The sequence below is a fragment of the Phocoena sinus genome, chromosome 4 (assembly GCF_008692025.1).
Source record: "Phocoena sinus isolate mPhoSin1 chromosome 4, mPhoSin1.pri, whole genome shotgun sequence".
Classification (NCBI taxonomy): domain Eukaryota; kingdom Metazoa; phylum Chordata; class Mammalia; order Artiodactyla; family Phocoenidae; genus Phocoena; species Phocoena sinus.
In genome coordinates this window covers 131,565,992-131,593,724 of record NC_045766.1, presented here as the reverse complement: position 1 = coordinate 131,593,724, position 27,733 = coordinate 131,565,992, and the positions used below count along the sequence as shown (strand labels likewise).

Sequence of the window (27,733 nt, the reverse complement as noted above, 5' to 3'; positions counted from 1 at the left end):
GAACTATCAATTTCTAATTGAACTTCTTTGTAAAAATAGGTTCTAGTAAATAGTGTTAAAGCCAACTCTACTTTTAAAAAATTATTATAATGCATTTGAAAAGCTTAGACTTGTTTACTGCACATATGGATGGATTTACTCAGCCAGATCATATCCTTTTAGTCAACTCAGGAGAGGAATCATAGCTTCATAGTAAATAGGTCATGGTAGATATATTTCAGTGTCACCATTGGAGGATGATAATCTTCAGTTTGACTGAATAAAACATAATTTCATATGAAAATACTTTACCTCCTAACTGGACAATAGAATCATAGTCTAAAGAAAGACTTTATGTAGCTAAAGAAAAACTATAGTCAGTATAACTATTTGGAGAAACTGCTTAGCATTCTTAGTATAATGCAGCTTTATTATTATACCTCTTACTGGTACATTATATTGATTTGTGTTGGAATTAACAGAAGAGCTCCAAAATCTTCTTTTAGGGAAAAGCTGTTACTGGTCCGGAGAAGATGCATCACAGGATCATCAGCACCACAACTGAGGGAAGATATGGCAGAATTAAATGGTCAGCGTGTGACATCATTAAACCTGTTTGAGTTATTTCTGATTTTATGGCTTCCTGTTGACAATGAGAATGAAATATTGAAATTAACAACTCTTTTAATGTAGGATGAACAATAAAAAATGGAACAAGTTCTGAAGAGAGAAGACAAAGGAATTAAAAAATAAGAGGTGAGGTAGTCAAGAGTTTTTTAAGACAAAAAAGCATTAAACATAAAATTAAAAAATTAATAAACTGGACTCATTCTATTAAGAAATTCTGTCCATACATAGACATCACTTTAAAGTGCAAAAACAAGCCACATACAGAGAGAAAATACTTTTAAAACAGATTTGACAAAATACTTTTACCCACGTACTCTACAAATCAATACTAAAATATTACAAACTCAATTAAAAATGAACAAAATAATTGAACAGCCACTTCTAAAAGGTTATCTAGCTTATCAATAAATGTATATAATGGTCCCTAGTGTTATTACTCATCAGGTAAAAGCCAAATTAAAACAATGCTCAGCTACTACTACTTTCCCACAAGAATGATCAAAATTAAATAGTCTGAAAATAGCAAGTGTTCTCAAAGATTTAGAGCAAGTGGAGCTCTCTTACATTGTTGGTGGGACTGTAAACCTGAAAATCATTTTGGAAAACTATTGATAAGATCTAAAAAAACTGCTGTCAAAATCTAGAAGGATGGTTATCTCTAGAGAGTGAGGACAAAAAGAAAAAGGAGCAGTAGAGACACTTTAGGCATTAGGGCATGCTTAGTATTGGTAGTGTATGCCTATTTATAAGAATTCATCAAATTTTACACTGAAATTTATATATAATTCATTATTATGCTTTAAAAAAAACCCAGTGCAAATGAAATGATGGTTATATGTTCCTCTAAATTCAGAAAGCCATTTGAGCTTATTCCTCCTTTAAATCTTTATTGTTTAGATGCCATCACAGAGTTACCCATGCCTGTCAGAAGTGTGATGCTTAATTTTAAAGACCTTAGAATTCATTCACCCTTTCAACATATATTTGTTGTGTTCTTATTACATGGTAGCTATTAAGAGAGGTAAATAAATCCAGTTGGGAGAATGCATCATTTGAAAATTACTTAAAAGACTAAAAGAACCTGAACAATACATTTGAGGTTATATAAAGTTCACACGAACTTAAAGACTAGAGCCAAATGTTAAATGCAAAACTAGATAAATTTAACCAGGTTTGGAATAAGCTTCAGCTATAAGTGACTAACTTCTTAGAGTCAGCTGAGGGACTTTTGTTCTCAATTGTCTTTTTTCACCCCTTATCTTTTAACATAACATCTACAATTTAGATATGCTGAAGACATTTCCAATGTTAATGGTATCTTATTGAATTTGATAGAGCCCTTGGATTTGTATTATTTCTTTTAACATCAGAAACCTTAACAAACATTTAATATCTTAGTGAGATTAGTATGGTGTTTCCTGAGAATAAGGGGACCAAAAAAATAAATAAATAAAGCACAGAAAAAACAAAGGGAATAAAAGGGAAAACTGTTTTCATAAAAGTAAAGACAGAAGAAGAAGGAAAAGGAAGAGATTAACTAAGTAACTATAGACTGAGTGAAAATTGATGGGTGCCAGAGAGAAATTTTATGTACATCACAATTTTACCTAGCCACCATAGCCTAATGGCTAATTGGAAGGCAGAGGCTAGATGATATGTAAAAAGAGATAGTAATGTATATGTTAGAATGGCTAAAATTTAAAGTACTAAAAACAATTAATGCTGGCTTGATTGTGGAGCAACAGAAACTATCATTCATTGCTGATGGGAATGAAAAATGGTACAGCAACTTTGGAAGACAGTCTTACAGTTTTTCACAAAGCTAAAAATGGCCTTATTGGAAAGATTCAGTAATCATTTTCCCTGGTATTTACCCAAACGGCTTGAAAATTTATGTCCACACAAAAACCTGAACAGAGACGTTTATAGAAGTTTTATTCCTATCTGCCAAAACTTGGAAGTAATCAAGATGTTCTTCAAAAGGTGAATGGATAAATGAACTGTGGTACATCCAGACAATGGAATATTATTCAGGGATAAAAAGAAATGAGCTATCAAACCACAGAAGGATAAGGAGGAATCATAAAGGCATATTGCTAAGTGAAAGAAGTCAGTGTGAAAAGGCAAAATACTGTATGATTCCACTATGACATTCTGGAAAAGAAAAAACTATGGAGACAGTCAGAAGATTAGTATTTGCAGGAGTTTGGAAGGAGGGAGGGAAGAATAGAGGGGGCAAAGGGGATTTTTAGGGCAGTGAAACTATTCTGTATGGTACTGTAATAGAGGTTAATGACATTATGCATTTGTCAGAACCCACAGAACAGTACAACACAGAGTGAACACTAATCTAAACTACAGATTTTAATTATTAATGTATTAATATTAGTGTGTATGTGTGTGTATAGGGGGTGACATATAGGAATTCTGTATTTCCTGCTCAATTAATCTGAAAACTTAAAACTCTTCTTCAAATAAAGTTTATTAATTAAAAAAAGAATATTGTATAAGATAGATATGTGGATGAATAAACAGGAGGAAATGGTGAATGTAAAGACAGGGAGGAATATGTACACTTTGGAGGCAACTTGGATAGATGACATGCCAGAGAATAGGGTCAGGATTTGAGAAGATAACTTTTAATATGCTTTTAAAGTTACTTTTGAAATAAATTTTTGATTACTGTGATTTGCCATCAGTTTCTGAACAATTTTATCCCATGGTTGTCAAAGCCCATAGAAGGGTACAACACAAAGAATGAAGAGTAAACTATGGATTTTAATTAATAATTATATGTCATTATTGGCTCATCAACATAAAAAGCAAAAAATTTTTTTTATTTTTTAAAGTAGCATGAAAAGTAAAAAGTATGTCAGTTATGATGGTCAATGTTCTAAAACTAAATAAAAAGTAGATTTATTTTTCTAAAGTTCCTTACTAGTGTTCACAACAGTCAAACTGGTTCTTTCCAGCTCTCAAATGTTTCTGTTTTCTTATTTCTGAAATAAATAAATATTCAGTTTTGGGACAGAGGAAAATATGCTTTAAAAGGATATTATCGATTACAGAACTTTGACCAATTTCTTTGGTTTAATTTTCTTAAGTAAAGTATCTAAAGAAAACCAGAGATGATGAAATATTTAATTGAAAACTACAACACGATCAAACCTGATTGGTATGCCTGGCTATGAAGAATAGTATTTGGGGTCTGATATGTCTAGACTTTGAAGATACAGCATTCTTTCTTATAAAGTGGTTCAATAACTTTTTTCACCTGCTTTCTTGAGGTATAATTGACAAATATAATTGTGTATATTTAAAGTGTGCCAAGTGATGATTTAATAAATTGATGCAATAACTTTTAAGAGACAATAACTTTTAATGAGTGTGAGGCCTTCTCCCTGTGTCAGGGGACAAAGAATTAATGAGTTATTCCAAGTATATATATAATGTAAACATGACATAAAAGGAGGGTATACACATGATTTATCACATGCTCTGACCAGGGTAAATAAGCATCCTTCTACACATGCTGACATTCATACTCAGGTTCTTGCTTTGAATAGCAAACCAAACTTACCACCCCGACACCAAGAGCCATTACAGCAACTATTACGGAAGCCTCGGCTATGGTTATGGAGGCTTTGGTGGTCTGGGCTATGGCTACGGTTGTGGATGTGGCAGCTTCCGCAGACTGGGCTATGGCTGTGGCTTCAGAGGCTATGGATATGGCTCTGGTTATGGAAGTTTTGGATATGGCTGCCATCACTACCCATCATTCTGTGGAAGATAGATATGGATTTTCTAGCTTCCACAGAAATCCTACCCTAGGAGCCCTATATCTGAAATTACAGGGGGCTTTCCAAATCTGATCTCAAAAATTGGACCACAAAGATCATACTGGAGTTATCTGCACAGAAGTATCTAGCTTCTCAGAATTTTGGACAATTTTTCAATACACTCCTATACCTCCATCATAATCCTAGACTCCTCTAATATTTTTTTTAAAGCTAACTGGATTATCTGTTTACCTTTCAGTAAAACATTAAATTTGAAAACAAAATATGTTTTTTGTCTTGTTCATGAAACTCAATTATATGGAAGTGATGATGGTTCCATTCTACTCAATTGTCAGTAAGGGATGGTATCTCCTTGGCTTAGAATCATTTTTTTTTCCATATACCTCATAAATATCCATACAGATAGAAAGACTGATGTAAAGACTAATTCTAGACTAATATGAAAAGATTTTTTCAAGACTGTTAGTGATTTAATATTTTTACATCTCTTGCTTTTGTTTAGATAGTATTCAGATTTAAGTCAACAACAAAAAGCAATGTCGATTTAACATATCTATATATTTATTTATCAAATACATGTGTTTTATTTAACTTAACTCACATTTCTCAATTCAGTCCAAATGCATAATGAATCCTTCCATTTATTCAAAATCTATTTGGCTTTTTATTGTAAATGCAAATACATGGTAATAGATCAAACCATCACTAGGCTATGAAAGTAAACCACCTTTCCAAATTTTTTATATTTAGTATAATCCACCCTGTGTATCATAGTCTTCTACACATTATTTTCTTTGATATTTTCATCAAGCAGCTGATCTATAAGTAAATAATGAATTAGGGTAATGTTTTTCATATGAGGTCATTTAACTCAAAATATTTTAACTAAGACTTTTCTGTTAGCTTTCCTATATTCTTACTGAATCTTCATGACTTGACATGGTATTCTTTACTACCATCATTATTTTGGCCATTTTTTCAACCTAAGAAGGGAAAAAAAAACCAGCAAGACATAATCGTGAACTAATTTATTTTTTAGCTTAAGCTGATAACAAGCACAGCTATATCCAAAGAGCTTTCCTATAAATCTGAATTTCAGTTAAATCTGAATTTCCCCTTATAAAAATGGACAAGAGGGGACATTTCATTGGTGAAATAAGAAAAATATGTAAGCAAATACCAATTTTTTCCTAAATCAAATGATATATTCAGGTAATAATATAAAATTAAGATTTTTTTATTGAGGTATACTTGACATATAACATTCTATCAGTTTCAGGTATACAACATAATGATTCAGTATTTGTATACGATATTTGTATACACCACAATAATTCTAGTTAACATCCATCACCACACACAGTTTCATTTTTTCCCTGTGATAAGAACTTTTAACATTACTCTCTTAGTAACTTTCAAATATGCAATATAGTATTATTAACTATAGTGACGATGCTGTACATTACATCACCATGATTTACTTAGTTTGTAACTAAAAGTTTGCAGCTTTTGACCTCCTTCACCCATTTTGCCCACTCCCAACCCCCTCACTTCTGGCAGCCACCAATCTATTCTCTGTATCTATGAGGGGATATTTTGTTTAAACTGGTCAAATATATTTGATTCAGTCAGATAGCAGTATCATACACAAACATTAAATGTCAGCAGTGCTTTGTACCGCATTTCTCAGCTTAAAAAAATCTCAGAAAAGTAATTGACTTCTATAGAATTATATATTAGCTCTAGTGATAGCATCAGGACCAAGGCCAAGATCTTCTGAATCTAGGTGCCAGAATGCAGCTGCCTTCTTCAGTGTATTTTCCCCATTCATACAAGCAAATGGAGTAACTTGAAAGCTTTGCTCAGCTTCCATGAACTTAGCTGAATTTATGGGGGATGTGAAAGGAGATTCACCTTCTTAGATAGAATTACCATTTTTATAACATTTTATTCTTATAGAACATATAAAAAATAAAACTCAATTTCACTGTTAGCTTTATCTAGATTTCACCTATATCTATATGTATATCTATTATATTTATACATGTATACCTATATTTATACAAGATCAAAGTCTTCATTTGAAAGATACATACTTAACCTACATAAAGAGAAATTTGCTCAGGCATTAGTTATCACCTATCCTTTCAATCAATTCAGTCTGGGTGCTGTAGATTCTCAGTGTACAGAGCAGGTGAGATAGAGTTGTGTGGCTCCATTTTGCACACTTAATGAGGTAATAGTTCCACAGTCTATGGACATGCCTTATAGATCTAAAAATAAAAATAGCCGTCAACGTCATTAGACTGAGAAACAATCTAGTGTGCATGATACTCTTAGTGAAATACATTATCATATTTTATTACATCCTATTTTATGATTTAATTAATTATGTCTAAGAAACACATTTTGAATTCATGGTAGAAGTGCCCTTAGCTCCCTAATAAAAGCTACAATTTGGCCAGTGGAAGAATATATTTTCATCATTTAGCACATCAACACAGGATCTGAGCTTCACAATCAACTGATTGTCTTCTTGTAGAAAGCTCCCAAAAAGATTAACAAAGAATTGTGTAAGTCTTTGAGTCCACTGAATTAACAACAACAACAACAAAAAAAAACCCAAAAAAACTCAAAAGAAATAAACATTTTTCAGTTTTCAAAGATAATTAGTATCCAAAGGATATTACAATTGTTTTATTTTTTTAACCCAGAAAAAATCAATAAAAAATATTTGGTTCATATATTTCACAGCATTGTTTCACAATTTTTGTTCTTAATTATATATTTGCATAATATTATTTTCTTTGAAAATACACAAATAAGTTATGGTATATTTCATTACTGAGCTTTTTAAAAAATTTGTAAAATCTATTGGATTTTATCTCATGTGAGCATAGCTATTTTCATTGGAAATAAGAACATAAATTAGCCCTCATCACAGACAATCTAGCAAATTTACTTAATCATTCATGGGATTCTTAAACTTGTTAGATTTGTTTGTGATCATTTGACTTCAAAATGACTCACTGAGGAAAAAAGATAGTTTTTGCCAACTATTTTCTTTTTCAGAATAAAAAATAAAGATGGAATAACATTTGCTAAAGGAAAAAACAAGATTTAACAGTAGGATTAATTATTCCTTTGAGTTAAATATTCCTTTAAAACCTGAAAGCCATTTGAGTCCATAATTCAACTTAGAGAATTATTACAAGTTGTGTGTCATGCAGAATTTATTTTTTCATTAATTCAACAAATATTTTTTGTTTGGAAAAACAGTAAACAAATCCAGTTAGGGAAATGTATTATCAAAAATGTTATAAAAACACTAACTCTAAAAGATATTTGCGGGGAGTTCCCTGGTGGGCTAGTGGTTAGGATTCTAGGCTTTCACTGCTGGGCCCCGGGTTCAACCTTTAGTCAGGGAACTGAGATCCCACAAGCTGTGCAACAGGATAAAAAAAAAAAAATGACATTTGCACTCCCATGTTCACTGCAGCATTATTTACAATAGCCCAGGTGTAGAATCAACCTAAGAGACAAGTGATGGATAAATAGATAAAGAAAATGTGTTACATATATATGTGTGTCCAAGATATAGGCACATTCAGTGGGGCTTAAACTTGGAATGGGTTTACTATCTTCACAGAGTGAACTGAGAAACAGCAGAAGACTGGCCCACTACTTCATATACCTGATTCCTGTCTCAGTCATTTCACCACTGCACTTTCATTTTTGGAGATTTCAAGGCAAGAGGATTTTAAGAAGCCCTGTTAAAAAATATTGTATGATTTTAAGAGCATGCAAACATATATATATATATATATATATATATATATATATATATATATATACCTTAAATTTAAAACCTTAATGAATAAGTAACTATGAAAAAAATATTTGCTGATTACCTGAGAAAAAATAAGGGTCTGGTATACACAGAATTGGAAAAGAAAAATTTAAGAGTAAAAATATTATGATAAAATTAGAGACGTGAGTAGAGGGATAAAATATTGATTGGAAAAAGTGGGTAAGAACAAAAGACCTAGCTGGTGCAAGCATGTATTGGGAATGAATGTAGAATGAGATTTAAAGAGATGCTTAATAAGAGAATGATATATGGATTATAAAGAAGCATAGAGAAGAGAAGAAAAATGGTAACTGTGTAGCATAGAGTCAAGATCATCTGCATTTTTAGATCATATTTTGGGTATTGTCCATTCTGGAAAAGTGGGTAATTGTGTAAAGGGAATATTTTTTAATGCTTTTCAGACTGGTTTTGGAAGTGAGTTTGTCTTGTGTGTGTATATATATATGATATATATGTATACGTATATATATTTTATATGTATATACAAATGGGAAATAAATTCGATATTTGTTTGGAGAATTTTATAGATTTAAAAACTTTAATCTTGGGCTTCCCTGGTGGCGCAGTGGTTGAGAGTCCGCCTGCCGATGCAGGGGACACGGGTTCGTGCCCCGGTCTGGGAAGATCCCACATGCCGCGGAGCGGCTGGGCCCGTGAGCCATGGCCGCTGAGCCTGCACGTCCGGAGCCTGTGCTCTGCAACAGGAGAGGCCACAACAGTGAGAGGCCCACATACCGCAAAAAAACAAAAAAACAAAAAACAAAAAACTTTAATCTTGATCAGCGTATTTAAATCTAGGTGGAATTAATACACAACAATCCAAAGAATGCTATGAAAATGAGAAAATATTTAATGAGAAAACTCCATCAAATATGAATGATGTCATATGCTTAGTAATGAAGAATTCTATTCAGGGAAGTTTTATTTTGTGACTTTGAAGACAGATTTTTTTTTCTCATTAAAAAAGACTAATGAGTTCAAGGGCCTTTTGAGCAGGCAGCTAACCAAGCTCAAAAATTTTAAAGAGTGTGTGCTTTTCCTTGTGTCAGCAAACAGATGAACAATTTTCCTCAAGTAAATGAATAATCTGGAATGATACAAAAGAATGGCCACATGTTTTACCACATGTTCTGACCAGGGTATATAAGCATCCCTCTACACATGCTGATATTCACACTTAGGTTCTTGCTTTGAACAGCAAACCAAACTCACCACCCCTGACAGCAACTACTGTGGAGACCTAGGCTGTGGCTATGGAGGCTTCAGTGGTCTGGGCTATGGCTATGGCTGTGGATGTGGCAGCTTCTGCAGGTTGGGCTATGGTTGTGGCTTCGGAGGCTACGGACATGGCTCTGTTTATGGAAGCTTCAGATCTGGCTGCCATTGTGGTCCATTGTGCTATGGAGGTTATGGATTCTCTAGCTTCTACTGAACTATGGCCCTAGTAACCCAATATCTGCTACCATGAGTGGATTTGACACAACATTATTCAGTCAATGAATTGAGATTACCCTAGACCTATTTAGCAAGAGAAACAAAAATTTCAGAGAATTTATTATTTATAAGCATGTCTGTCTTATGTCTTCTGGCATCTGTTAGCTTGGGCACTAACAGATGATGTATGTTGACTACCAATAAATGACCTAATTTGAAATAGAAAATATAGCTCTTTGGGGTTCATTTAACTCAGTTATGTATACATATCTATATGTATTTTTGTTATTTGTCAATTATAAATACAAGGATTATCTCCTTTAATTTTTTTTATAAAAACAAGTCATGTTAGACACACCTATTTATAGTTGCTAGCCATCCATATTATTAAAACTGTAGTCAGAGCATACTTGCATTTCACAAATATTATAATCCATATTTCTAAATTTTTAGAGAATGTAAGCTCTGCTTTTCTGTGAATCTTTGAATTATATGTTATCTTCCTTTATTCACAATCTGCTTTCATCTAGTTTGTTATGCATGTAAGATAAGACTGACTTAAATTACTTAAAAGTCATTGACAAATTGGATAATAAAAATGTGAACTTTGGACATTCAACTCATCTCATTTATCCTTTTATGGGAACACTGTCCTTCATCTTCATCATCATTACTACACTGAAGTATTTGTAATCCAGTAAGAACAATAAATGAACGGAAATATCATCAAGGAGCAAAACATTGTTTACCTTCAACTGACCAAAATTACCATTCAATAATTTTTTTTAAATTGATATAAAGAGGAATTTCAGTCAAACATTATCTCTTCAAAAACAATCATTTATTGCAGCATAAGAAATAAGGAATAGAATAGGTAAAATAAAAGATTTCCTAACTAGTTTTCCTAAAAACTGAATGATATCTTCAGGTAATGATATAAACAAAAATAATATTTGGTATAAACTGGGCAAATATAACTTTAAAAAAAGGACTAAAATTAAATCATAGAGTTAAAAAACTGTAAGGGATGTTAGAACTCTATAATGCTGCCTCATAATCTTGCAGGCAGGGTATTTCAGAATAAATGATTTTCCCTTGAAAATTAGTGGTAAGACTAGGGTCTGAACCCTGTTGTCCTGAGTCCCAGGACAACTATACTATGTTGACTCTTTCTTTATGTATTTTCTCTTTGAAGGTTGTCAAATAGACCATTTAAAATGTTCTGTTCATGGTTACAAGAAGAGCTAAATTATGACAACTGATTTTTGAAGATTGGTCCCTTTACCTTGATTAACACCTGTGCTTCTTTAACATTTTTATAGTTCTGAGATAGAGATTGTACTTATAATTTTCTAGTCTATCTGCTGTTGAATGTAACTAAACAATGAGCAATGTTAAAACTCAAGTCTAAGTAAAAACAAGACACAACAAAACAAAAACCCATGACTTCTTATTTTAGTCATTGCTACCTAAAAGTTGTATGTAGCTTCACAGTGGGATGAACAGGAGAAATAAAGACAAGTTACTCTACTGAAGGATCAGACTATGTACTTTGACCCAGGAGGACAAAAATTCTGTTTCCTTTCATTTGGTAATAACTCTAGGGACAGTATCCATGGAGCTGACAAGGAGTAAATAATCAATACAATCAAACAATATTATTATTGTTGCCGACATTCTTAGTATAATAAAAAATTATCATAATTCTGTGCTAGATTGCATTGATCTATGTCTTAGGTGAGAGAAAATGTTTTGAATTTATAACAAAAGACTTCTTTACTTCCAGGGAAAATGTGAGAACATTTTTCACTCCATGAACAGAAACTTTAGGTCATGAGTTAAAACTTTAAAAAATATAATGACAATCCAAATCTGCTTTTGATCCACTATTGGACAGAAAAATAATAACTCCCCAAAGAAAGTTCCAACATGACTTTTTCTCTTGTGCATGTGGAGAAAAAAAATACAGATTTGTTCCATATTTTTCAACTGCTTTTCTTGCTTTTGCAACTAATGGACATTTATGAAATATGCATACCTTTGTCACATGTTTTCTTTTTTGAAAACACATTTAACATTATTGTTACTGAAGATTTTCATTTGTATCCCATATTCTTTCCATATATAAAGTAGAGACAGTCTTATACATTTAAAAAAATAGCTCTTAATCGTGGTCGCATGCTCTGACAGAGTTACTCAAGAAGAATGTGAAATCCTTAACGTTATATAATTTATTCATATTTGTAAATTATTCATTAAAAATAAAAGATTCTTATTTTCAATTGGCTGATTTTCTGAAATGAGGAATAAAAATGGAATAAAGTAGGGTTAGAGTAGTATGGAGTTTAGAGCCTTATACTGGATTAAATGCTAGTCTGTAACCAGAAAGCCTGTTGGAACTCATATCAAACTTAAAATATTTCTAGAATAGCCAGTGAATTGCTCAGGCTATGATATGCATGTTCCTTGTTTTAATATTAAAGTCTTATAATTCTTTAAAAAAATAACTGTTGCTATGCTTTATTTAGATACTAGGGTCAGCTTAGTGAACAAACCTGTCAAAAATATGTCATCCAAATATTACTTATAAATCTCAGCAAAAGCTTAGCAATATGGTTATAGTCATATAAGACATGTTTTGTGAGTCTCAAGTTTCAAGATATGGGCACACTTATCTAGGGCTTATTCAGGTATGGGATCAACTTTGGGTATTAGTAACTACCTCTATGGGCTGAGGTGAGGAACTCTGTGAATATCAGGCCAAACATTTCCAAAGAGTGTCTCCTTATTCTCTGTCCATTTTAACAATTATGCTGCATATTTAGATAACTTAAGTATTCCAGATTGTACAAGTCCTTTTAAAATTCAGATGATTTTAGGAGTTGAAATATGTTTTAAACAAGTATCAATATCTTATAGAAAGGTCTAGTTGATATCTTAGAAAAGGCTAGTAACAAAAAATTGGCAAAGACTAGGTAAAGAGAAGACAAAGGCAAATGTAATATATTGCCAATGAGATCTAGATGGAAGGAATGCAGTGTTGATTTGAGTATGTAGGTTGGAGCCCAAACCATTTTTCTCTATTCACACTTTTACCTGGATGCATAATGAATCATGGAGGAAGGAAGTTGGATGATGTTCAAAGTGGAATTCGAAAAAGATGTAAAGTACATGGATAAATGATGAAGAGTAGAGAAAGAGAGAAAATGTGTGGAGGTGAGTATAATCTGCATTTGGAGCAGCAGTGAGACTAGAACTTATTCTGGGGAAACTCTTCAGGATATTAAAAAAAAATAACTGTGCGTGAAGGTTTTTCACAAGATGGAGTTTTGATCACTATGATAGTCTCTCCATTTCTGAGTCCAATTCTGCTATGTTTTTAAACCAAAACAAGTATGCTGGTGTGTAAAACCAAAAATAAATCTACCATAGTACATGGTCAAAGTTCTAAAACTCTAGAAATCAAGTGAGCTTTTGTTGTCGCTTTCTGGTACACACAGCAAGTGAACCAAATCTTTCTGGACTTAGAATATTCTTTTATCTTCTGAAGAAAAGTGCATCCTTTGTGTCTCAGGCTGCAAAATATGTGTGCCTTTTGACAAAATTGACCAATTTAAATGTCTTGATATTTCCTAGAATCAGTTATGACAACCCTCAAATGCCTGTGATGAGAAGATAATTAGAAATTCAACAACATTTAATATAACTGATGTTAAGTGACTGGTGATAAAGAATTCAATTTAAGGTTTGGTATGCCTATACTTTAAAGAAAGAGCAGTTCATTTTAAGAAAATTAATGCACCTATCTCAGGAACAACCTAACTAGGGAGCCAAGCTGGTTAACACATTCTTAACGAGTATGGTCAGAGCATCATAGATTAAGGAGTTTTCTTAGGCAAGTATAATTAATTAATGAAACCAAAGGATGGGCACCTGTTTTATCTCATTCTCTGACTAGGGTATATAAGCCTCCTTGTAAAGATGTCGACATTCACACTCTGTGTCTTGCATGCAACAGCAAACTAACTCACCACCTCTGATACCATGAGTCATTACAGCAACTATATGGAGGCTTGGGCTTCAGCTATGGAGGCTTTGTTGGCCTGGGCCATGGTCATGGCTGTGGACATGGAAGCTTCTGAAGACTGGGCCATGGCTGTGGCTTCAGAGGCTATGGATATGGCTCTGGTTATGGAAGCTACAGTTACAGCTGCTGTCACCATCCATCGTGCTACGGAGGATATGGATTCCTTAGTTTTTACTAAAGAAAATGGAAATTGGATGCAGAGGGAAAACCTCCAAATTTGTTTGGTCCTATTTTGTGCTTTCATCCCCAAAACATCCACCCTATTTTATCCATGATCAATTAATAGCATTTATCAATGGTTACAGTGCCCCTATGAATATTTGGTGACTTTTTACCTCTAAAGCTGCCATCTAAATGCATAGTCAATATGTATCACCATTCTAGTTTGATAGCCTCATTTTGGTTTACTCTTCTTGCCACCATTACCATGATGTTCTCTTTCTAGCAAGACCACAGAGAAAACTTGTATTTTGCTTTTGTCTAATAAACTGATACTTTAATAAAATATAAATGTTTCTTTCTGATGCTTTTATTTTTTTAACTCCTTCTTTTGAAACTAATCTAAAAAATTTACTTGTGAAGCAGTGAGAGCTGTGGTTACATGTTATAGTATGATGCAAATGTTTCTAGTTCACCACATTATATAAGTTTGAGAACACCTAGGGTGTCAGTTAACACTAAATGAAATTAATGTGTCCCTGTTTACTCACTTAGGATATCAGCCCCCTCAAATGTCCCTCAAATGTTCCTAGAATGACTAAGGATTCCTGGGGTTCTCATATTTGCATTCAAGTACATTCTTCTGTGTGACATTGCTGTTAGCTAAATATATTCTTTTTTTAAGACTTTTTTCTTAGAGCAATTTTAGGCTCGCAGCAAAATTGAAGAGTAGGTATTATGATTTTCCCACATACTCTCTGCTCCCACACACTACCAATATCTCCCTAGAGTGGTATACTGATTACAACTGAAGGAACCTGCCATTGACATATCATAATCACTTAAAGTCCATAGTTTACCTTAGGGTTCATTCTTGGTGTTGTACATTCTATGGGTTTGGACAAATATACAATGGCATGTATCCATCATTATAATATCATACAAAATATTTTCACTCTCCTAAACCTCTTCTATGCTACTCTTATTCATCCTTTCTCCCACTGAATATCTTCTTGGTACCACAGGCCAGACATGCCTTTGCTTTACTTCCAAACTTTTCTCTCTTGGACAAGGGAGGTGCATGGGGAAAGTATCACTCATTTCCTGGGAAGGAACTACATTATCTATAGTTGGCATCTACTGACGGCCATTGTCCCTTACAAGGCTGATCCACCTAGCACTGCCAGGATGCACTGGATCATAGAGGTACAGTGTTCTATGGAAAATAGGGGTGGGGGGTCTTTTCTCATTTCTTTTGGCATTCTATTAGCAGTGTTCTTAATATTCTATACATTTTCTCATGAATGGGTGATGGTACAAGTCAAACCTGAGTAACACAAAAGATGCTTTGCTGATAAGAGTTTCTCACGGCTTGTCAACTCTGGCTCCATTATTCAGTCAAGGTCAAGAAAATTGGTTGGCTCTTTCTTCTTTCAAGATTTATTCTCTCCCAGAAAATTCCTCAGTTTCTCTAGAGGGACTTTCTTTTTAGCTTATTTCATCATTCACCACTTGGAACAAGCCTTTTGGAACAAAAACAGTGAACACAGATTGACTCCTCCCTCTAGAAGGTTTCTTAGCCAACAGGCCAGAGCAGCCTGTTTTCACCAGTTTGTCTGACACGACCAGACATGTCTGAATCCACTTAAAATCATACTTGGACCACTATTGCTTATCTCTTGAGAAATTCTTTTTATCCTTTTGTAAATCTAAAGGAAGAGCATTACTGTATGAAAAATTTCCCACTGAAAAAGTGTTACTTTTTAACCTACACTGCAGTTTAGATTTCAAATTAAAAAACAAACATGAGAAGCAAAAGAAAAAAAATAAATGAAAAAGAAGAATTCATAGATCAAGGGCTCAGTGTCTTACATAGAGATGGCTTACATGATGGGGATGACATGAAGCTCAGAGTGAACACACACCCAGTGCTATTAGCTGGAAGGCAATCAACTCAAAGAATCTCCAGAAGATCCCTCTGTATGCATTTAACCTTGCTAGTGATATATAAACTTTGTATTTTCATGCATAAAACTTAGTGTGTTCTAAATCCCTTGGATAAAATAGAAGAGTTCTTCAGATAATTATTTTGTCCTTTAACTAAAAAGGGCAATGGAATGATCCTTGTAGATTAATAATGATGATAATTGTAGTTTCTTGTTCTGTATGATTCATATCTTTGATTTTCATTTTCTATTGTCTAAAATTTAACAATATGTGAATTGATTTTGCATGTGCTCTGATAAACATACAAAACATATGAGCCTTCTAGAGGACTATTACTTGGAATATATAGTATGTGATTGCTCAACTTAATTTTCTCCAGACAGATAGTACCTCCTACTAAGTATGACCTTGTATACCATGTATGTTATGTTTAAATATTGGCCTTATTTGAAGGTGTTTCTGATTTTTTGAACTGTCTAGATGCTATTAAATTGGATTTGTGCCCAAACATAATTAGTGATTCTCCTGAGTGTCATATCTTTTAGAAGCATATTGCAAAAGTGATGTTTATGTCCTTAGTTAGCTTGTAAAAGAATTGGAAGCCAGGAACATGAAACATTTTAAAATTGCGGTCACTAAATAGTTCTGTTGAGAGAATTTTGTTTAGATCTATTATGTCAGTAATATGTTAGAAAATAAGTAGGGGAGAAATTTCTTGATTAAAAATAAGGTCCTAATTTTGAAGAAAGCATAATAGTGTTAGTTTTATCCCTGGTATGCTAGTAAATAAATGTTGCATAATTTAGCATCCAAGATTAATGTTAAAGGATAGAGTGGAGGGAGAGTAATTTCTTGAAATGTGGATACAAAAAGTAAAATTTCTTACCCCCACTAAAAAGGGTTTTAGAGACATAACATGCATAATCACAACTCATTACAGCTTAAATTGGTCACAGGAAATCTAATGATAAAAATAAATATAAAAACTCTTTAATCAATGAAAAGTACTCTATTAATATGAAAGGGCAGTTTAGTAAATATTTTATCATATGTATGTATAGAATAAAAAGTCAGTATACCTAGTCCATTTTCCAAATCTGAATCAAAGTTTATTTTTTTTAAATATATTTAACAAATATAATTGCTGGTCTCCAAATGAAGGGACCTAGGCTAAATCTATGAATCCGCCTATAACTATAGCTATGAACTTGGAGATTCTGAGGCTTAATATTGGCATATATTTAGTTATGTTCTTGCCAAACACCTTGCTATGGGCTGTAGAAACCATGTGGATTCTATTGTCCAGTTTGTTGATAATGGCACAGTGATCCATACAGCCACTCTGGTCAGAATTTGGAGAGGCTTCACCTGTCTTTTCTCTCATCCATATCCAATTGGTAACCATTTTGTGCTGCCTACTTAATGTATGTATTTCAGTTTACTAATTTTTTAAAGTCTATAGTCATCGTTTGTCTCTTGGGCTATGGCTATACATTCTCATCTATTCTTTTTTTCTTTTTCTTTTTATAAATTTAATATTTATTGGAGTATAGTTGCTTTACAATGTTGTGTTGGTTTTTGCTGTACAGCAAAGTGAATCAGTTATACGTACATATATCCCCTCTTTTTTAAATTTCCTTCCCATTTAGGTCATCACAGAGCATTGAGTATAGTTCCCTGTGCTATATAGTAGGTTCTCTATAGATAATAGTTATCTATTTTATACATAGTAGTGTATATATGTCAATCCCAATCTCCCAGTTCATCCCAACTCCTTCCCTCCTTGGTAACCATAAGTTTGTTCTCGACACCTGTGTCTCTATTTCTGCTTTGAAAATAAGTTCATCTGTACCATTTTTCTAGATTCCACATATAAGCAATATTATATGATATTTTATTTTCTCTGACTTACTTCACTCTGTATGACTGTATGACCAGTCTCTAGGTCTGGTTTCCAGGACTCAAAGCCTCCTTTCTTTTCTTTTCTTTTTTTTTAATTTAATTTAATTTATTTATTTTGGCTGCATTGAGTCTTCATTTCTGCGTGCGGGCTTTTCTCTAGTTGTGGCGAGCAGGAGCTACTCTTCCTTGTGGTGCACAGGTCTCTCATTGTGGTGGCTTCTCTTGTTGCGGAGCATGGGCTCTAGGCGCGCGGGCTTCAGTAGTTGTGGCTCACAGGCTTAGTTGCTCTGCAGCATGTGGGATCTTCCTGGACCAGGGCTCGAACCCGTGTCCCCTGCATTGGCAGGCGGATTCTTAACCACTGCACCACCAGGAAAGCCCTCAAAGCCTCCTTTCATCCTTTGGTCCCTTTGTTGAAAGCCGTTTGTTTAAAATGGTTTCTTATCTGACTTGGGATGACACATTATGCTGCTATTATGAAGAGAATAATTCAGCTCCCAATGTGCTGATATGGAAAGAATTCAATTAAAAATCAATTTGCAGAAAAACATGGATCATAAATTTGGCCCACCAGATATGAAGCTCAGTAAACACTGACTGAATGAATATGTGTAATTACCTAAATAATCCATAATCTTTCTCAAATAATTGCCTTTGTCCTAGCTCCTTCCTCACCTCAGATGGTATGGTCTTCTCTTTTCATGATGAGCTCCTACTCATCTTCAAATATCAATCTAATTATCATCTCTGTTGGGATGCCTTCTTGTATTCCACAAGGCACCCAACAACATCACATACAAATGCCCGTTCCTGACTACCTTATTGTCCTCTAGTCCCCTATGTAGCTTTTTCCTCATAACAGATATCACCAATGGATATTATATATTTGCTTATTTATTCACATATATGGTTTGTCTTCCTCAGGAAGTGTAAACTCCATATGAGCAGAGACTTAATATGTTTTACTTACTGCTGAATCTTCAGTGTCTAGAGCAATGTTTGATCCACTTAAAGTATTTCATAAAGTATGTACTGAATAAAACTCTGCTAGCACTAAATCTATTAATTATTTTTTATGTCACATTCTTCATTAAATTAGAAGTCATTTATTATAATAATATGATTCTATTGATGAAAAATAAACTTTTATTTTTATTTTAAACATCATGCTTCATCATCTTTTTCACAGATATTTATTAATCGTTTACAATATGCTAAGCACTCTGCTTGGTACAAAGGCATAATCATAAGCCAACGTCAATATAACTACTAGTAATAATAACATATTTATTGTGTTCTTACTTTGCCTGTCATTGTCACACCTAAACTTCAGAATTTTAAGAGATTGTTGCTATTCTAGGGTAATAAGTGAGGGAATGATAGTTTGAGAGGCTAAATTACTTATCCCAAATCACACAATAGTGAGTTGTGAGATAATAATAATCAATGATAAATTAAAAAGTAAAAGATTTTCAACCTCAGCACAAGTTCGTATACATGTAGTAAAGATGGTCGGTTATAAGAATGTACCTTCATGCTACCATCACATTGCTGGTTAATGACTACAAACCTCAATCGTATACAAAAATAAGTCTTACACTCATCTGAGAGCTGGGGGAAGTGAGATAGATTTTCTGGGTTCACTAACATGACTGGGGGTTGGTGTGGGTACTTGGCTCTGCACCACACATCTTTCATACTCCAATAGGCTAGACCAGATGTGTTTTCATGCAAATGTCAGGGGTATGACAGCAAAATAAATACCTGCAAGGATATTGGATACCCAAACCCAGAACTGACACACCATTAATTCTATCTCATTTTCTTGGTCAAATCATCCTATATGGCTGAACTAGGGATCAGGCTGGGAAAACACTAAAAATTCATAAGGCAAAGAGAGTCGAGAAAAGGGGCAAAACTTTGTATTTTATCAAGGACCTCATTGTCTACCCTCACCTTTGAGAATTCTTTTTCTTAGGTAATGCCATTACTCAAGGTAATCTGTGATCTCTTCTCTGCAAGCTGATGACTCTCAAACCTATATCTCCAGTTTGTAGGGATGCCAAATTAAAAACAGGACAACATGTGAAATTTAAATTTCAGATAAACAAAAAATACATTTTTAAAATAGGCACGTGCAAAATATCAAATGGAACGTACTTGTACTAAAAAAAAATATCATTTGCCTGAAATTCAAATTTAACTGGCACTATGTTTTTGTTTTTGTTTTTTTTTTTTGCGGTACGCGGGCCTCTCACTGTTGTGGCCTCTCCTGTTGCGGAGCACAGGCTTCGGACGCGCAGGCTCAGCGGCCATGGCTCACGGGCCCAGCCGCTCCGCGGCATGTGGGATCTTCCCGGACTGGGGCACGAACCCGTGTCCCCTGCATCGGCAGGCGGACTCTCAGCCACTGCACCACCAGGGAAGCCCATCACTCTGTTTTTTTATTTGCACTATATTGTATCTGTCTTAATCTAGCCTTTCTTCTGATATTTTTCTGCTTGGAGAATGTTTCCAAATGTGTGTCTATGTAGGCAACTGAACCTCAACATGGTCTAATAGTTTATTCTTACGCATGTACTCTTTCTGCCTCCAGACCCTTTGTTCTGGTATTTCCATCCACCTAATACTACAAGACTGAAATATCAGTCACGAAAATAATTCTCAACTTGTCTCCTCTCCTCATTCATTGATTTATCTTTAATTCTGCCATTTAAATCTTCCTAAAAAAGATCTCATCTTCTTCATCACCAGTTTTTCTCCTTTACTTGACATCTTTTCATCTCTTCATCACAATATTCTCCATTAAGAGTCTTCTTAAATCAATTTTTACTCCATTCACATCTTAAGATGACATTCTCTTTTACATCCATTGAAGTCAGACTGCTTGGGTTACAATGTCAATGTCGAATAACTCTATTACCTTGGGCAATTTATTTTACCTCATTAAGTCTCATTTTTGTTATCTGAAAATTGAAGATGATTTCATTGTTTTCCCTGTAATGTTGTGAGGATTAAATGAGCTAATGTTTGTAAAGCCCAAAGAATGGCCAGAGTAAACAATAGACTTGAGCTATAAGTATAATTATTACTCTAATACTTTCATTGCTGTATAATACCTTTTTCCTCTATTTCATTCCATAGAAGCACCTCCTCATCCTGTAAGGCTTAGCATATAAAAACTATTCTTACATCATGGTCCTGAAAAAAATAAAATAAAAAATCTGTCCTCAACTATATTCTTTTCACCTGTTTTATTTTTTCACAACAACCTTTATTTTATAATGTGACGTTTACTTATCTTTCTCCCCTGCTCAATAGTGAGCTCCTTCACTGAAGTCTAGATTTACTCAAGTTTAATGCAGCTACATTGAAATTCATTACAGACTTATACAGTGAGATGTCTTTCTTTTTCCATTCATTGCTGTAATACTAGATTCCTATTAAAACTGTAATACCAGATGGTTCTTAAACTTGATATGATCTTATTATAAGTTGAATTTCTTTTATGCTATATTTTTATGCTAAAATGAGAACGGAAATAATTTGCTAAAAAGATTTAAACAGCCCATATAAAACACTGCATTGCTTCCTAGGTAGACAGTAAATACACAATTAAATTATCAGAACCCACATTCCAACAGTCATTTGTACCATATGAAGAGGCTCAAACCCACATTCTCTCCACCAGTCTACTTCCTCTATCCACCTGTCTACTCCAAGGTTCTCTTCAGAGATCTTAGGAAAGCACTATTTACTAAGCAAGGAAGTAGTTAAAAGAAAGATTACCAAGTCATTATCATTGTCTTCATCGTGTACTTTTCTTCCAGAAGTAAAAATGGAAGGAGAAATTGGATATATCTAACATAGTTCTTGATTGGAAGAGATGGAAACCACTTAAAAAATAAATTTATTGATAGTACAGGTAACTCAAAGAACCTGTTGGTAAGCTGAGAGATGAATTTAACAAACCATACAGGATCCAGAGATGTAAAGATGGCTGGAATAGCAACCAAACCAATGCTACAGCAATAGTCTTGTTACAATATCACTTTATCCATTACTGTCACAGTTGGACTGATGTGGTGGGACCAGCCCTGTGGTTTTTATAATTGTTAGAAACTATTAGCAATAATCAGGAAACTTTGGGGAAAAAGAAAGGTTTATTACTTACAGGACCTGGAAATTACACAGCACACCTGGGTCACACAGCGAGGTCCAAGGGGACGAGAGAGGGAATGCATGGTCTGAGGTTCTGCTTTATTGAGGTTGAGGGTGAAAACCTAGGGTTTCATGGTCTTACTCTTTATTGGTGAATTAATACATAAGAGTGAGAATTTACAGTGCAGGAAGAGAAAAGAACAAATGCCCAAATGGTCAATTATTGAAATCAACCAAGAGCTCTAAAACAAAGGTGGCTTGACTCTCTTTATCTAATCATATGGCTGAAATGTGTTTATTTGAGATACCTTCTTTGAAGTGGATGTCTCTCTGAAGTGGATGCCTGGGTAATCAAAGCTTAAGTCAGGGCCACTTGACTTACAAAAAGAAAAAAGCAAAACAAGACAACTGTCAAGGGTTTACACTACATGGTGAGAGTATTTCTTCTTCTTTTTTTTTTTTTCCAACATCTTTATTGGAGTAGAATTGCCCTACAATGGTGCCTTAGCTTCTGCTGTATAACAAGTGAATTAGCCATATGTATACACCATATCCCCAATATCTCCTCCCTTTTGCATCTACCTCCCACCCTCCCTATCCCACCCCTCTAGGTGTTCACAGAGCACCAAACTGATCTCCCTGTGCTATGCGGCTGCTTCCCACCAGCCATCCATTCTACATTTGGTAGTGTATATATGTCCATGCCACTCTCTCACCTCGTCCCAGCCCACCCCTCCCCCTCCTCATGTCCTCAAGTCCATGAGTATTTTTGAGATGTGGTTAACATCTACAATTAGTCCGCTTTAAGTAAAAGAGATTACCTGTGTAATGTGGGTGGATCTAAACCAATCAATTGGAAACGTTTAAAAGCAAAAACTAAGGTTTCCCAAAGAAGGACTTGGAATGCTTTTAAGACTGCAGTAGCAAGTCCTGCCTGAATTTCCAGCCTCAGGTTGTGTGTGTGTGTGTGTGGTGTATACACTATTACTTCAGTTTATCTGGACACCCCAAAGATGCACCTTCCAAACAATTCCTCCAGTTCTCTACTATGTGGTGAAAATTTCCCTAAATCAAATCAAATCACCACTTAGCACTTAAGGTATGACATGTGATCATGGTTAGAACTGTCAATTTATTTCCCAGGGTTTGAGTGCACAGGCGGTACATTACTCCCCACCTGTCCCTGAAACACTAGACACAAAAATATTGGGAGGAAAAGGAAAGAAGAAAACAAAGAGATAAATCTGGAGCAAGAGATATGGTGTCAAGAGGGCAGACTCATGTGGAGTGACACAGTGAGAGCCTTGGAACCTGTGAATGAAAAATGTTGCCCTCCATATTAGTAAACAAAGGAGGTTGCAGCCATCAAACCACTACAGTCATCCCCATCATTGAGCCCTGAGGGAACTCAGGATGGAGACAAATGGGCTGCCCACCGCCAAGCTCTCAGCCACTGCAGCTCCCCAGCAGTGTACCCCAAGGGGACTCAGGATGAGAAAGCACAGGATACTGACCCTGGATAGCTAAGGTGTATATTAAAGGCATAATCTCAATGAGCCCAGACTCTTGCATCTTCCCATACATAGACAAGTGCTAAATTCATTAACTTGAGGTATCTGGTTTTCTTTAATTAATAGTAATCTTTTGCTGTTCCGACTACCTGGCCTTTGTTGTAAAAACCCCTATACATCCTGGATCCTCCCTTACCTCTTCAGAGCAGTCCCTCAGAGTTCTTCTGAGAGGCTGTCTCCCCAGCTTGAAGTTCTTCATAAAGTCCTCCAAATAAAACATAGTTCTCAATTTTTAGGTTGTGCTTTTTTGTTTCAGTCGACAAACTCAGGGAAAAGCATTTGGTGACAGAGATCCTAAGAACAGATGTGACAGGGGTGAGAGACAGTGACCAAAAGGAAATGGATGAGAAGTCACCAAAGATCAATCACCTCTACAAAAATTATGCCCCAAGCTTTTACTTGTTCTAAGTGTGTTGTAGAAACACAATCAAGAAGTGTCTATCTTATTTCTCCTCTGGGGGCTCTCTAAATCAGCAGTTCAGGCAAGTGAAAACCAGATAAGCTCTCAAGCCTCTTAGCTAAATTCAAAACCAACTTATGCAGTTAATAGCTGTGATGCCTTGGGGCATGGTATTACTTAAGTGCTCTGTGACATCTGTGGAATGGGGGTAATAATAGTATCTACCTCACAGGATGATTGTCTTAAATGAATTAATACTTCTAAAGTTTCTGGCACATAATAAGTATGAATAGACACTATTTTTACTATTATTATTAGCAAGCTGAGATTCCTTGTCTCTATTAGTTGTCTGATTATCTAATAGGTAGCCTATAAAATCTGCAAGGAAAGTGCTACAACATTCAAGCCAAATATATTTCCAGCTTTACCTAACGTACAAAGGCATAAAAGATAACTGCTCTTTAGTGTTTACTGAAGAATCTACTGAGACTTTAAATTCATGACTTGAAATAACTTGGGTTAACTGATTTTTATTTTCAAGATATTTTCTTACCCTTCACGAATTGATTTTTATTGCTAAAAATAAAACAAGTAAGCATATGCTTTTTGATGAGTTTGAGCTACAGTGCTTAGCAGTTAGTCTGGCTGGCCTCAAATTTAATCACCTGGGATCAATTAAATTTAACTTAATAAAAAATCAACCATTTAAAGCTCAATATTTTGCAACAACATGGATGAACCTGGAGGACATTTTGCTAAGTGAAGTAAGCCAGACACAGAAAGACAAATACTGTGTGATATTACTTACATGTGGAATCTAAAAACGTCAAACTCATAGTAACAGAGAATAGAATGGTGGTTCCAGAGTCTTCGGGGTGGGGGAAGTGAGCAGATGTTGGTCAAATGGCATAAACATTCAGTTATGAGGTGAATAAGTTCTGGAGACCTAATATATAGCATGAGGACTGTGGCTAATAATAATGTATTGTATACCTGAAATTTTTCAAGAGAGTAAATTTCAAGTGCAAAAAAGAAGTTAACTATGTGAAATGATGGATATGTTAGTTCATCTGATTATGGTAATCATTTCACAATGTATATGTATATTACAACAGCACGTTGTACACCTTAAATGTATACAGACTTTATTTGTTAATAATACCTCTATAAAGCTAGAAAAAGTTGCCATTTAAGTGTGCCATTTCACACTAAACATTCTATCCTCCTCATATATCTATAGATGGGGAAGAGGAAGAAAGAAAACCCCTCTCTTTCATAAAATTCACTAAGGTTTTATTCCCTTCCTTACAAGGCAATAGTTGTCAAAAGTACCTTTGGACTCATCAACTTATTTTTATTGGTTCAATTTCTTCCTTTATTATATTTTCTTTAGGTCACTTTTAATCACCTTTGTCCAAATTTCCCGTTCTTTTCTCTAAACATTTCCTTTACTGCAAAAGACAAAAAATAATTCCTTTCCAACATGTTTACCTCCTTAAATTCTTCCTACATTATATCTCTAGATTAAAAGGAAATAATAGAAAAACATACAGAATCAACTAAATCATCCCTTGACAGATTAGACAGAAACTATAAATATCAAAAACAGCTCCCTTTTTGGGGTAAATATCAAGTATGTGTTTGCATTTGAACAAATGTATATGTAGATTTTGAACTTTCTATATGTGAGGACCGTCTTGAAGACTATTTAAAATGAAATTTGTATTAATCTTTATCCGCATCAATTTTAAGAGGAATACATTCAATTTTGAATATGACTGAATGGTTTTTGAGCATCTAACCTCCAAGCAGAAGAAAAAGAGAAAGTACTTTTAATATGAGTTGATAAAATATTAAAGTTGGCTGTTTCAGTCTGAGTGTTCATCAGCTAGTGTTACTGAATTGTGAAGACATAATTTTAAACACATCACCTTCCATACCTTTTCTGTGAGTCTCTTAAGGAAGAGAATTGAGTCTTCAGAAATCAAAATGAAAAGTGCAGAGAAAAGAGAAGAAATGTTTTGCTAAATTGCTTTAGTTCTTGTCATACAAAGATTGAGAAACAGTGTTATAGTAGTATCATTGTATGAATATACCACATTTTCTTAACCCATTCATCTGGAGATGGACGGTTAGTTTGCTTCTGTCTTGAATAATGCTCAATAAACATGGGAGTGCAGGTACTGCTATTTCTATTTTGAGTGAAAGGTACTGAAGTTTCCATGGGTGACTTTATAAAGCATTGACCTTATAAAAAAATTAATATGGAGAAAAATGTAGTTGCAGAGAAGAAAAGATATAAGATTAGCTAGCATTAAAGATACTAAGAACTTTAGAAGAGACAAGTACAATAGGAGAAATATAATATACAAAAATATTATAGACATCACTTATTAATTACCTAATTTAAGTCAGGCATTTTGAATACCTTACATAAACTCTGAAAAAATTACTATCCCCATTGTAAAGATAAGGGAATTGGATAAGACAGTGAAAGTGACTTGTCCAAGACCAAGCAGCTGGTAGATGGTAAAGTCAGGATTTGAATCTGGATTCAAAACCCATGTTTTTTCTTTATGCTACACCCTGCTGTTGCCAGAGAGAGGCATCAGCGGTGATATTTGGGATAAATTGTGGACTGCGAGAGATGATATTGATTTTGTAGTCTTCACTGGTTAATTTACATTGAGCATTAATTGGTAAAACTCAATAGAATTTTAGAAACCAGAAAAAAATAGAGAAAATGAATTTTGCTTAAGATCATAAGTTTTTCATTGGCATATACCTGGGAAAAATTTAGGAAACTTTAGTATAAGCCAACTGTGAGTAATTTTCTATAGTGTTTTGTTTTAGCATATCAGATTTTACATAAATTGAAACAGATATTAATAAATACTTTGTGTATAGCTGTTGAACAAGACCTATAATTTTAAGTAGAGGATGGACAGAAAATCACTTAAATAGAGGAAAATTCGTAAGGCTTAGGATCACAACACTGAGTCTCGCTCTAGTGGGATATGGGTGAAGGAAGAATAGTCATGTAAGCAGCAGATTCTAATCTTTCTTCATCCTCCTGTTACTCTCTCTCTTTCACCATGGGATATATAATGTCTCAAACCCTAAATTTTAAGTAAGGGAAACTTTGCAAATATTCTCCCAGGTGGAATAAGACATTTTGTGGGAGGTAGCCTAGGTATTTAGAAGGAGAAAATTTGAAAGTATAATCCAAATGGAGCACAGATTCTCAAGAAAAGGGAAGATGGACTCTTCTCTTCATGGAGCATTTTCCTAATGTGCAATGTTGCCTAACACATAAAGTCTAGCTTCTCTGTGCTAAGAGTGGTTGGATTATTATTAGAGGGCAGATGGTTTGAACAGCAGAGGTCATATAAATGAAGCGTTAATTAAATGTAGTTGTAAATAAAGTAATATTTGAAAGCAAAAAAAAAAAAATCATGGTTGTGGAAAGACTGTATTTGATTTTCTCAAGATTGAAGAGCCTCTAAAAATCCCTGATACAGGCAGACATCTTTTCCTTTAAGCAAGGCAAACGGCTGCAGAGGTACCTCTGTCCACCAGGGGGCATGTCACCATTGTTTACTCTCCACTTTCCACTTAGGAAATTTCTGAAGTAATTTTCAGAACTTTCATTCACTCTCTCTCTTGCTCATCAGCTCATTGATCATTTGGTTATCTTTCAAGACTGCCTTTGGTCTCTTCTAATTTTATCCTGGAGTCTGAAGACCTTGAAGTTGGCTGGGAGTTTCTACTGCAAGTGTTGTTTATAGGCCG

The 27,733-nt window shown here is 34.4% G+C and overlaps 1 protein-coding gene across 1 annotated transcript; it reads left to right on the top strand.

The window, feature by feature from the left end:
- The first annotated feature begins 1,611 nt into the window (after positions 1-1,611).
- LOC116752711 (keratin-associated protein 19-8-like) lies at positions 1,612-13,979 on the top strand. Its single transcript, XM_032629449.1, has 4 exons — positions 1,612-1,630; positions 4,176-4,343; positions 9,657-9,701; positions 13,885-13,979. Exons 1-4 carry the CDS (start codon positions 1,612-1,614, stop codon positions 13,977-13,979), a joined length of 327 nt encoding a protein of 108 aa, XP_032485340.1.
- The last annotated feature ends 13,754 nt before the right edge of the window (positions 13,980-27,733 follow it).